General features: G+C 46.5%; 1 protein-coding gene across 3 annotated transcripts in view; it reads left to right on the top strand.

Annotated features, from left to right (window-relative positions):
* Window positions 1-13100, top strand: part of ttn.1 (titin, tandem duplicate 1) — a 192266-nt gene that overhangs the window by 124755 nt on the left and 54411 nt on the right. For all 3 annotated transcript variants that reach the window (XM_061692804.1, XM_061692802.1, XM_061692803.1), the window contains 21 exons: window positions 582-878; window positions 1066-1365; window positions 1444-1758; window positions 1842-1990; window positions 2146-2296; window positions 2383-2664; window positions 2786-3088; window positions 3235-3537; window positions 3615-3896; window positions 4140-4327; window positions 4407-4518; window positions 4736-5038; window positions 5116-5424; window positions 7065-7346; window positions 7463-7762; window positions 8160-8453; window positions 8540-11509; window positions 11588-11908; window positions 11996-12280; window positions 12367-12672; window positions 12794-12957. In XM_061692804.1, coding sequence (XP_061548788.1) covers window positions 582-878; window positions 1066-1365; window positions 1444-1758; window positions 1842-1990; window positions 2146-2296; window positions 2383-2664; window positions 2786-3088; window positions 3235-3537; window positions 3615-3896; window positions 4140-4327; window positions 4407-4518; window positions 4736-5038; window positions 5116-5424; window positions 7065-7346; window positions 7463-7762; window positions 8160-8453; window positions 8540-11509; window positions 11588-11908; window positions 11996-12280; window positions 12367-12672; window positions 12794-12957 — 8216 coding nt within the window. The remainder of the gene's footprint in view (window positions 1-581; window positions 879-1065; window positions 1366-1443; window positions 1759-1841; window positions 1991-2145; window positions 2297-2382; window positions 2665-2785; window positions 3089-3234; window positions 3538-3614; window positions 3897-4139; window positions 4328-4406; window positions 4519-4735; window positions 5039-5115; window positions 5425-7064; window positions 7347-7462; window positions 7763-8159; window positions 8454-8539; window positions 11510-11587; window positions 11909-11995; window positions 12281-12366; window positions 12673-12793; window positions 12958-13100) is intronic.

Genomic DNA, 13100 nt, shown 5'->3' with positions numbered 1-13100 from the left:
AATTCAGAATCAGAATTATCTTTATTTGCCAAGTATGTCAAAAACACACAAGGAAATTGTCTCTGGTAATTGGGGCTGTGCTAGTCCGACAACAGTGAATACTTTTGAGACATAAAAACAGTCACCGAGCAATAAAAGGATACCAGTAATGCGGTAATGCCGATAGAGTTTTAGTTTTATTTTTGTATTATTTTTTTTTACAATTGTGCAAATGATGCTAAGTCATCTAGCAATTTAGAGCAGTTTGAAATGACCTAGAACGGAGACTGAGAGCCAGGCCTTCTCGTCCAACATCACTGTGTGACCTCACAAATACGCTTCTGGAAGAGTGTTAAAAAATTTCCTACACACACCCCTAAACTTTGTGGGAAGACATTTCACAAGAATTAAAGCTGTTGTAGTGGTAAAGTGTGGACCGACGTCGTTAAACCCTATTGATTAAGAGGGGGAAGTCACTTCAGATCATATGTTAGTCAAGGCAGGTGAGCGAATTCTTGTGGCAATATAGTGTGTATATATATATATATAATAATATATATATATAATTATTATTTATTTTATTTTTTTCACTGCACCTCCAGGCGCTCCTTCCATTGAACTGAAGGAGTTCATGGAAGCCGAGCAAGGCAGTGACGTCAGCATTGTGGCCAGGATACGTGGTTGCCCATTCCCCACGCTCACTTGGTACAAGGCCCCACCCCACAAGTCGGACAATAAGGTGGAGGTCTGCTACGATGAGCACATCAACAAGATGGTGTCAGACGACAGCTGCACGCTATTGATCCAGCAGGGCAAACGTCCTGACACTGGCCTTTACACGCTTGTGGCCTCCAACAGCCTGGGCAAAGCATCCAAGGAGATGAGGCTCAATGTGCTTGGTAAGCTCAAGGGCAGTACCATCACTCTATTTGTGATTTTCAAAGACAATTTTAGAAGAAAATGGTGGGGAGTCTTTCACAACATCTAGTCAACCATGACCACTTTTCGTGGCTTGGTTTTCTAACATTGTTGTCAAATGTTGTTGTGTGCCACGTACAGAGTTATTAAATGTTGTTTTTCCCCCAGGTCGTCCTGGTCCTCCCTCTGCTCCCATTAAGTTTGAGGAGATCGGGGCCGAGAGGATCACTCTCTCCTGGCTGCCACCAAAGGATGACGGAGGCTCCAAAGTTACCAATTATGTAATCTGGAGGCGAGTGGCGAACAGGAAGACCTGGGTCCCTGTAACCAGCGAACCCAAAGAACGCGTCTGGACAGTGGAAAACCTGATGGAGGGCCATGTGTATGTTTTCCGCATTATGGCCCAGAACAAGTATGGAGTCGGCGAACCGCTAGACAGTGATCCAGAGGCGGCCAGAAACCTCTACAGTAAGTCCATCAATTATCACATGGGGTACAGCTCAAAACTCATGTTACCAAATGGAAAACTGTCCTTGTGTCCTCCAGCTGTCCCTGGCCAATGTGAGAAACCAACTGTGTCCAGCATCACCCTGGACTCCATGACTGTGAATTGGGAGGAGCCAGAGGACGATGGTGGCAGCCCAATCACTGGTTACTGGTTGGAGCGCAAGGAGACCACAGGGAAACGCTGGGCACGTGTCACCCGTGACCCTATCCGTCCCATGGGCCTGGGTGAATCACTTCCAGTAAGTGGCCTCATTGAGGGTTCTGAGTATCTTTTCAGAGTTACAGCCATCAACGCTGCAGGACCTGGACTCCCCAGTTCCCCGACTGATCCCATCTTTGCCAGAGACCCCATCTGTAAGTGCTCACAGACGTTCTGTGTAATAAAATAAACAAAATTTAAATTTTTCTTTCAAAAAACAACCCTCTCTTTTCTTTAGCCCCACCCTCTCCTCCAACACCAAAGGTTTCTGATTGGACAAAGTCCACCGTGGATCTTCAGTGGATCCCCCCATTGAAGGATGGTGGCTCCAAAATTATCGGTTACTGGGTGGAGTATAAGGAGGAGGGCACTGAAGCCTGGCTCAAGGTGATAAAAAAAAACTGGTCCCCCATAATAGAATTATACTCGCACCAATTCATCTTTAGCAGCTTCTCCAATGTGCCGGAGATGTCATGATGTATGGTTTCTTCCTGGTCTACTTGCAACAGACAATGGTGACATTTAGTTATTTTTTGTTCCAGGCCAAGGACACTGAAATCCGTGGCACCCGCTTTGTGATTGCTGGTCTTAAGACTGGCGGTCAGTACAGAATAAGGGTCATGGCTTTCAACCTTGCTGGTATTAGTGAACCAGGCGAAGTGCCTGAGGTGTTGGAGCTCAACGACAGAATCGGTAAGTCCATTATGAAGAGCTGAAATGTTTTTGGTGCAACAATCCTGATATTTTTTCATACAGTTTTATGTAACTTTTCCCTTCAGTTGCCCCTGAGGTTGATTTGGATGCCTCAGTGAAGGAAAGGATGGTGGTCCACGCCGGAGGGGTGATCCGGATCATCTGTTATGTGTCAGGTCAGCCATCACCACAAGTCACCTGGAGCAGGGATGCAGCGGCACTTCCCCCTGAGGCCAAGGTGGAGACAACAGCCATCAGCTCATCTTTGGTCATCAAAGCATGTACCAGAAGGCATCTCGGCATCTACACGCTGACTGCCAAGAATGCTGCAGGGGAGAAGAAGAAAAATGTCACCGTGGAAGTGCTGGGTGAGACATTCAGCACCATCAAATGACATGATCTAATCCTTAGAAACTGTCAGCGCTCTTCAGGCTGGAGTGAAGGTTTGTTTAATTTAAATTCCTGGAAACCTGTTGTGTTCTCCGACAGATGTTCCTGGGCCTGTTGGCATCCCCATGACTGCTGAGAACTTGAGCAATGATTGCTGCAAGATCAACTGGTACTTTCCAGAGAACGACGGCGGTTCTCCCATCAGCAACTACGTGATTGAGAAACGCGAAGCAGAGCGACAGGCTTGGACCTCGCTCTCATTCACCGCCAGCAGACAAAACGCTGTAGCGACTGGCCTCACCTCGGGCAAGGCTTACTTCTTCAGAGTTGCCGCTGAGAACGCCATTGGCATTGGACCCTTCATGGAGACAGCAGCTGAGCTCATCATCAAGGAACCGTTGAGTAAGTAAATGCCAAGTTTGAATAGAAGGAACAGCTGAGATTCAAATGTAATAAATAACAGTGGAAGTCTTCTTAAAAACCTAAAAAATATGAATGAGAAAAAAAAATTATAATAAGATAAACTGAGCATGTCTCCACATGTTCAGGTGTGCCCAACCGACCCGAGGAGCTTGAGGTGACCAAGGTCACCAAAGATTTGATCAACGTTACATGGAAAGCACCCAAGTTTGACGGTGGCTCTGAGATCATAATGTACATCCTGGAGGCTCGGATGATTGGCAAAGACAAGTTCAATCGATTGACCAAGGAGAAGCTGATGGAGAGGAAGTACACTTTTGACGGTCTAAGGGAGGGCGACACCTACGAGTTCCGGGTTATTGCTGTTAACGAGGTCGGGCCAAGTAAACCGTCATTCTGCTCCAAACCAGTCACCTGCAAGGATGAACTTGGTAAGCAGCACATCATTAACCCAACCCAGTAGGCCGTCCTAAGAACTCACTGACTATCTTCACTTTACCTGGTCCAGAGCCGCCGACTATTGAGCTGGACTTCCGCGACAAGCTCATAGTCCGTGTCAATGAGAGCTTCCTGCTGCAGGGTCGCTACACTGGCAAGCCTTCCCCGTCCATTGTGTGGTACCAAGATGACGAGGAGCTGAAGGCTGACAAGCACATTATGTTCAAGAACACGCTGACCACAATGTCGCTAGGTGTGATGAAGGCGCAGCGCCACCACAGTGGACGATATGTGGTGGTGGTGGAGAACAGCACCGGGTCCAGGAAGGGAGTCTGCAATGTCACAGTTGTCGGTACGAACTTGAAACTCATTCTGTCCTTCATCTTTACAACTGGCATTTGGCATTAGCCATTTGTCAAAGGCCAAGGCATAATGGGTTGGGCAATACAATGTGATGGCAAAGGAGACAACTAAATCATAACATGGTCATAGTCATCAAATCAAAGTCATTCTTCTAGGTTCTTATAGCAGATTAGTGGTTTAGTAAGGCGGTTGTCAGGAAGGAACAGTCAGCATGTTTCTGTTTTCCACGTAGACCGTCCATCTCCTCCTGTGGGTCCGGTTGTCTTTGAGGAGGTGCACCGTGAGTACATGGTGATCTGTTGGAAACCTCCTCTGGACAGTGGCGGCGTTGAAATCTCCAACTACATCATTGAGAAGAGAGACAGAAATAGAGACATGTGGACCACTGTCACTTCAGCAAACACCAAGACCACATGCAAGGTTGGCGCACATGGATTAGTCATCACATATTTTCTGTGTGCGTGGACTCAAAATTGAAAGTGTTGGTTGATCTTTTCAGATCCCCAAACTGACAGAGGGCAGGGAGTACATCATTCGGATCTCCGCTGAGAACATGTACGGTATTAGCGAGCCACTGGACTCTGAGGAGATGAGAGCCAAAGATCTTTTCAGTGAGTTCTTGAAACAAGCCAACACTTCCCAAACCCCACTCCAAATCCCTTGACACAGCTTTCATTATGAAGGCTTTTCACATTTAAAACAGACTGAAACCAGTATCATTTAATCTTCCAGTTTTAGTATATGAAAGTACAAAGTAATGAATGGCATTAAACAGTCAACGTTGAAAATGACCCTGTATAACCACATTTTTGTGTGACTCTTCTGCAGGAGTTCCTGAAGCCCCTGAGATGCCAACTGTCAGGGAGGTGTACGCTACCAACTTGCTGGTGCTCTGGAACCGGCCCCGTGATGGAGGAAAACCCATCACCAACTACATCCTGGAGAAGAAAGAGCCCTCTGCCAAGAGGTGGTCAAGGGCCGCGAGAGAACCCTTGTACCCTGCCACTCAGTATAGAGTCCAGGACCTGGTGGAGGGCTGTGAATATGAGTTCCGTGTGATGGCTGAAAATGAGCTGGGAACCGGAGACCCGAGTGTCCCCTCAAAGCCCATTCTTTCCAAAGATCCCATCGGTTAGTGTGACTAAAACAAATAGACCTCAATGTATTGGAAAGGTGGAACATAAAATCATACATGTGGTCATTTACAGTGCGACCCAGTCCTCCAGTGACCCCTGAGGCCTACGACAAGACAAAAGACTCTGTCAGTCTCAAGTGGCAGATGCCTCGCCATGACGGAAAAGGACGGATATTCGGCTATCTTGTGGAGTACCAGAAGCCGGGTTCGATAGAGTGGATTCAGGCTAATGAGCGTCCAGAGCAGTGCCCTGACCTATACTATGTAGTGACAGGCCTAAGTGATGGCCAAGAGTACGCTTTCAGGATCTACACTGTTAACGCCGCAGGCAAATCTGACCCAGCCTATGTCAAACAGACCATCAAGGTCCATGACAGACTGGGTATGACATCTTCCTTTGTACTCTCTCTCTTTATCTCTCTCTCTCTTTTTTTCTCTTTTTCTCTCTTTCTCTCTTTCTCTCTTTCTCTCTATAGCTATCTATACAGGTATCTCGTTTGACATGTGTCCCGCGTCTGAGACGCCAAAAATGAGCAGGGAACATAAAGTATGATTATTCTGCCGACGCACAGCATTGATTGCCTACATACTGTATGTGTGTGTTGGTGGTTATTCACTAAAACAATGAGTCCTGTCTTGGAGCTAGCCAATCAGAGGCAGAGTGGGGCCATAAATACAATTGACACGACTATTTTCAATAAATTTTTGTTGTTGTGGTAACATCCGATGCAGCGAGCCGCTGGCAGAACAGCTTTGGTTCTGTAGATGCGCACAACTGGGACACTTTAGGGAAAGTTAACTATTTATTATGTTCGCTAGCCCATGAGATAACTAGCTAGCGAGCTAAGGAACTAAAGAGCTCACTCTGGCTCGCTCGATTGTGGTGACATCGTTTATAGCAGAGGTCACTAACTGGCGGACCCCGAAGCAGTCCCTTACAGACCCACACCATAGCCAAAAAAGAAAGGTTATGATTTAAGACATACAGGGCGCTTCTATTTTAAGCTGTGCAACATATTACAGGCGTTACGGTAATGATTAACCGTACTGACCAATCACATGCAAGTTCAGCCACTCCCTTCAGCCAATCAAATCTGCATCTCGGGCGGTAATCACTGATTGGGCGCAGCCCAGATACTGCGAGGAACGTAGCAGGGGAGAGAGAAAGAGACTCAGCGTGGAAGTTGAGTTAAAGATGGAGAAATATAAGAAAATGACCAAAAAAGGAAGAGCACATTTGCAAAGGGTTAAACACTTAAAATGGAATGGCCAGAGTAAATTTTTTTTTTGCACCCAGGAAGGTGGGAAGTTCCCAGTGGGAGCACTTATTAAAAGGGCATATATGTCAAGCGCCATGATGAAACAAAACAAAGGTTTTGAACAAACATAACCTCTAAAATGGTTCAATTGTTAAGATTTTTTAAATTAAAATATGTAAAATTGTTTGAGGCTCCACTGTTGTGTAAAGATGCCAAACAGAAAAAGGGGGAATTCTGAAGTTAAGCTCTTTATTTGAACACTTAACTAATAACTTTCTCTTTTTATTGACTTGCTGTAATTGTGAAATGCAGCCCTACTTTTATTTAGTAAATGAACATAACACAGTTGTGCTCATATTTTTGATTACCAGGGCATAATTTTTAAGATGTGTGCAATTATTTATTATGCTCTAATATCATTACATCAGTGGAATAAAAACAAAATTGTGAAAGTGTTCGAAAATATATGCTATCGTGGCAGGCCTAAACACATATAATATATTGAGAGAGAGCAAGCGCAATGGATAACCCAAAAATATTTTACAAACAGTAACAGCTGTAATAAAAATCTGCAATATAGTGGGACCGCCGAGCAAGAACTTTGATAGAGCGGAGGATTATTGTATTTGTATTCCATGATGATAAATTGCAGGAACTCTTGGAGAGAGAGAGAGAGAGAAAGATGAAGTATATTGGTTATAGTGTGGGCATCCATGTGAGTCACTGAGCTGACTCCTCAGTTGATTCCTGCTTCCCTCTGCAGAGGTGCCAGAATTGCTGCTGGATGCCAACATGGCACGGGACCATCTGGCCATGCTGGGCACCGACATCACCTTGAGTGCCACGATCAAGGGTGTGCCCACACCTACCGTCAGCTGGAAGAAAAATTATGGCGAAATGCCAGCTCACATCACTGTCGCTGTTACGTCCACTGGCAGCAAAGTCTTAATCCCCAAGTGTGTCCGTCCTGACTCTGGCAATTACACTCTCACAGTGGAAAATGCTGCTGGGAAGAAAACGGCCACAGTTGCCGTTCTGGTTCTGAGTGAGTCAAGAACATGAGTATTTGTGATTCAGAAGTTGTTTTCCTCTTTCTTTGTCTACCCAAAGTCAGAGCAGCATTGCTTAAGCTCAAATTTGATTCCTTTTTTTCCTGTTCAGACAAACCAACACCTCCGCGAGACTTGGTGGTCTCTGAGGTGACCAGCGAGTCTGCCTACGTAACGTGGAAAGCCCCGGAGGACAATGGTGGCGCCGTTATCTCCCATTATGTTGTGGAGAAGAAGGATGTGGCTGCTGAGCAGTGGGTCCCCGTCTCTGCAGCCAATAAGAAGCGGAGTTTGATGGCCATGTATCTGATGGAGGGAATCCAGTACCTGTTCAGAGTGGCCGCAGAAAACCAGTTTGGCAGGAGTGACTACGTTATAACAAAGACGCCCATCAAGGCTGTTGATCCTCTCTGTGAGTGCTATGCTGTTTTCTATGTACAGTGCTACTTGGTCTACGTCAGCTCCAAGCGAGTGTTCTCATTTTGTATTTGGGTGTTTGACTGTTTGTGTCATTCAATAAAAGGCTGAATGTGAATCAGAGACTGTGGCAAGGGCATTAAAGTCCCATGATTGCTCCCTTTTTTTTTTTTTTTTTTTTTTTTTACTTCACTCGCGCAGTGGCTTATCTGAAACTCCCCCATAACTTAAATTTTGCTTAGTAACACAAAGCAAAAAAAACTGACGAATTGACGTCTTGTAACTCGAAAAACGTTTAAATTGGGCCACTCAAGAGGCAAGGTATCACCGTATTGTGCATACCATTAAAAACATCTAGAACAAAAGACTAAACATCTGCTCTCACCTTTTAGATCCACCTGGCCCCCCAAAGAATCTACACCACAATGATGCAGACAAGACAGAGGTGTGGTTAGAGTGGGAGTGGCCTGATCGTACCGGAGGAAGTGAAATCACCGGCTTCATTATTGAGTACCAGGAAGAGAATCAGGTGGACTGGGTTCCCTTTAAGACTGTCAGCAGTAATCATGCACATGTCAATGGTCTGGAGGAAGGCAAGACCTACCGCTTCCGAGCAATGGCTCAGAATGCTATTGGTGTGAGTCGTCCTGACACCAGCGTCCCTGTTACCTGTCAGGAAAAGACATGTAAGCCATCATTGGTTTGGACAATAGAACAGCTGCAGTACGGTTTCATTGACGGGCCTCTCACAGGTGCTTTTTTTCTCTTTCAGTGCCACCCACTATTGAAGTTGATGTGAAGCTTATTGAGGGTATTGCTGTTAAGGCATGTAGCACGATTGTCCTGCCTGCCAAGATGAAGGGGATCCCTATCCCCACTGCCAAGTGGATGACAGATGGCAAGGAAATTGCATCAGAAGGTCACTATAACATTGAATCAACAGGAGCCACCACTACCCTCACCATACCAGAGTGCAAGAGAGAAGACACTGGGGAGTACATCCTCACTGTGTACAACCCTGTAGGCAGCAAGACTGTCGCTCTACATGTCACTGTGCTCGATCTTCCGGGTGCACCCATTGGACCCATCAACATCTTAGAAGTAACCCCTGATCATATGATGATACAATGGAGGCCACCCAAGGACGACGGTGGTACACCCATCACAAACTATGTGGTTGAAAAGAAGGATGTGAAGAAGCCATGGGAGCCATGGTCAGTTGTGAGCTCCAGCGGTATCAGCACCAAAGCCAAGGTGTCACGCCTGGAGAAGGGTCGTGAGTACATTGTACGTATTCGCGCAGAGAACAAGATAGGAATTGGTGCTGGGCTTGAAAGTCCTCCAACTATTGCCAAGAACATGTTCAACCCTCCCGGTCCACCAGGCCTCCCAGTGTGCTCTGATATTACAGAGAATGCTGTGACAGTGGAATGGTCCCTGCCTGACTACGATGGAGGTAGTCCTATCAGTGGCTATGTGATTGAACGCCGAGAGATGACAGGGAAGTGGATCCGTGTCAACAAAACCCCCGTGTTGGACCTCAGATACAGAGTTTCAGGTCTATTTGAAGGCAACAACTATGAGTTCAGAGTGTTTGCTGAGAACATTGCTGGTGTTAGCGAACCATCCCTCACCTCTGATCCAATCAAGGCCACCCGGCCCATCACCAAGCCAGGACCTCCTGGAAATCCTAAACTAAAGGACTGGAGCAAGTCTTATGCGGATATCTGCTGGGTCAAACCGACAAGAGATGGTGGCAGTCCTATCCTGGGGTATGTAGTAGAGATTCAAAAGTCAGGATCCGCTCAGTGGGACAGGATCAACAAGCAAGTGATCAACATGTGTGCCTACAGAGTACAAGGTCTCATAGAAGGTATGGAATACAGGGTCCGTATCAGAGCCACAAACAAGGTTGGAGAGAGTGAACCCAGGGAGCTGAGCGAGATCATCTTGGCAAAGGATATTCTCGTTCCTCCAGTGGTTGTTGTTGATGTATCATGCCGCGACTCTCTGACTGTAAGGGTAGGCCAGATAATCAGTTTGATCACCAGAGTTAAGGGCAGACCTGACCCAGAGATCACATGGACCAAGGATGCCAGAGCCTTGTCTCGAGACAAGCGCACTCAGCTGAATAACCACTATCCTCTGTGTGAATTAGTCATCAATGATGCAGTCAGGTCCGACTATGGCAAATACTCAATTGTTGCGAAGAACAGCAGTGGACAGTCACAAGCCACTATTATTGTCAATGTCTTGGACACACCCGGAGCTTGCCAGAATATAAAGGTGGCTTACGTGACCAGGAACTCTTGCATGGTGACTTGGGAGAACCCAGAGGACAATGGAGGCACAGAGATCACCCAGTACATTATTGAGTGTCGTCAACCAAGCCAGAGAGGATGGACAGTCGTTTCCAATGACTGTACAAAGCGACTGATGAAGGCCCCTCTCTCGGAGGGTTGTGAGTACTTTTTCCGAGTTAGTGCTGAAAACAAGATCGGTGTTGGACCGCCAATCGAGACCAAGACAGCGGTGCTGGCAGTTGACCCCATCGAGAAACCTGGTGAACCAATCGACTTCCATATATCGGAGATTGGCAAGACCTTCTGCTTCCTCAAGTGGAAGAAGCCTGACTACGATGGAGGCAGTCGTAACCTGGGTTACCACGTGGAGAAGAAGCCAAAAGAGGCTGAGGAGTGGGAGAGACTTCATAAGGGTGCAATCAAAGAGACTTACTTTATGGCTGACAGGTGCATTGAAAACCAGGTCTACCAGTTCAGAGTTCAGACGAAAAATGACGGGGGTGAAAGCAAATGGGTGACCACAGCTGAAGTCCTGGTTAAGGAGCAGCTTGTAGAACCAGAGATCAAGATAAAACTGGATGGAACCCTTGTGGTAAAGGCAGGGGACTCAATTCCCATTGAGGCAATGGTCAAGGGCAAACCCCAGCCTGATGTCAAATGGACTAAAGATGATAGTATTGAAGAGATCAAAAAGAGTCCCAGGCTTCAGATCGAAACCGGTGCTGACTTCTCAAAGCTACTTCTGACTTCTGCTGGGCGTACGGACAGTGGCAAATATGTTGTCAGTGCCTCCAACAGTGCAGGAACATGCTCCGCACATGCCAAGGTCAATGTATTAGATAGACCTGGCCCGGTTAGTAATCTCAAGGTGTCTGGCGTCACTATAGACAGGTGCCATTTGGCCTGGAAAATCCCAGAGGACGATGGAGGCTGTGAGATCTACAACTACATCATCGAGAAATGTGACACCAAGAGGGGTGTGTGGGCTGTCCATTCAAATGCCGTCATAACCAACAAGGCCATTGTGACTCGTCTTATTGAGGGAAATGAATATATCTTCAGAGTTCGTGCAGAGAATAAGATGGGTCCTGGCCCTGCAGTGGAGAGTGAGGCCATTGTAGCTGCCACAAAGTTTAATGTCCCAGGAGCACCTGAAGCACCAGAGGTCACTAAAACCTCAAAGGAGGAGATGAGTGTGCAGTGGTCAGAGCCTGAAACAGATGGTGGAAAACCAATCACTGGTTACCTTTTGGAAAAGAAGGAGGAGCATGCTGTAAGGTGGTCCACCATTAACAAAGAGGCAATGCCAACAACTCACTTCAACGTAACAGGATTACTATCACTGCATGAATACCAGTACAGAGTGAAAGCTGTCAATGAAATTGGTGTCGGCAGTGCAAGCAAACCCTCGCGTGCGTTCACAGCTAAGGATGCAATTGGTATGTTGCCGCTAGTTTTCTTCTAGCTACCTGTTAATATTTGTTTTGCTTGACTTCATCTTGTGTATTTTCTTACAGAGCCTCCTGCACCACCCACCAATATAAAGGTCCTGGACAGCACCAAGTCCTCTGTAACTCTAGGCTGGACCAAGCCTGTATCTGATGGCGGAGCACCCATCATCGGCTATGTTGTTGAGATGAGGGTGAAGGGAAGTGGCAAGAAAGGAGATGATAGTTGGAAACGCTGCAACGTGGCTGCTCAGCTTGTCTTTTGTGAGTTCACCGTCACAAGTCTGGATGAGATACTTATGTATGACTTTAGAGTGTCAGCTCAGAACCAGGTGGGCATGAGCCTGCCCTGTAACCTGGAGACAGCTGTGAATCCCAAGGAGATACTTGGTGAGGATTGTTTTTGGTTACCCACTGACTTAGGTGACTGTATTTATCAATCATAATTTCTATGAATGTCTATTTTGTTTTTTACAGAGGCACCAGAGATCGACTTGGATGCCAACTTGAAACAGGGACTAACAGTGAGAGCTGGTTGTCCCATCAGACTGTGTGCTACCATAAGAGGTAGACCACCTCCAAAAGTCATTTGGAGGAGGATGGGCATTGATAATGTAGTCAGGAAGGGTCATGTCGACATCATCGACACCATGACCTTCTTGGTCATTCCTGACAGCACCCGCAATGACTCTGGCAAATACTGCCTGACTGTTCAGAGTCCTGCTGGAGAAAAGGCTGTGTTTGTCAACGTTAAGGTCCTCGGTATGTCCTGCCTTCTACTCGTCACAGCTCTGTGCTTGTTTTGATGGACTTTAAAAACAAGGTTGCATCTGTTTCCCCCCTAACAGATACCCCAGGACCTGTGATGAATCTAGAAGCCACTGACATCAAACAGACATCAGCAATGCTGTCTTGGAGCCCTCCAGAGGTTGATGGTGGCAGTGCGATCACTAACTATATCATTGAAAAGCGTGAAATTGATCGCAAGACGTGGGCAACAGTCAAGGCAGAAGTTGAGAAAGACAAGATACCCTTCAAGGTCAGCGGTCTCATGCCAGGCACAGAGTACTACTTCAGAGTGACTGCTGTCAATGAGTATGGCTCAGGAGTTCCCAGGGTGTCCCCCACTTCGTACCTAGCCTCTGATCCTGTCAGTAAGTATGACCTTTTAGTCACACAATGACAAATGAGAACTAAGACCCCTCCATGTTTAGTTTCTCATCCCATTTTATTGGTCATGATAGCATACGTGATTTTTATTTGGTGTTTTTTCAGGCAAACCTGATCCTTGCGAGAAGATGGAAATTCTGGAGATCACAAAGAACAGTGCCACAGTTGGTTGGGTGAAACCTGCGAGGGATGGCGGGGCCAAGATTGATGGTTATGTGATTGAGTACATTGAGGTTAAACCTCCTCCACAACCTCCAGCACCGGTGGAGGTTTGTGATTTTGCTGTTTTTTCACTTTCTGTTTCCCACCGACAATTATCGCTACTAAATGGTTATGCGCTTGCTAGATTGATTTGTGGACCAAAGTGGTGTGTGCCAAGGTGTAGTCAAGCATTCATAAATCTCAACTGCAG

Source organism: Phycodurus eques, chromosome 12 (genome assembly GCF_024500275.1).
Source record: "Phycodurus eques isolate BA_2022a chromosome 12, UOR_Pequ_1.1, whole genome shotgun sequence".
NCBI classification, from domain to species: domain Eukaryota; kingdom Metazoa; phylum Chordata; class Actinopteri; order Syngnathiformes; family Syngnathidae; genus Phycodurus; species Phycodurus eques.
This window is presented reverse-complemented; position numbering and strand designations above follow the sequence as displayed.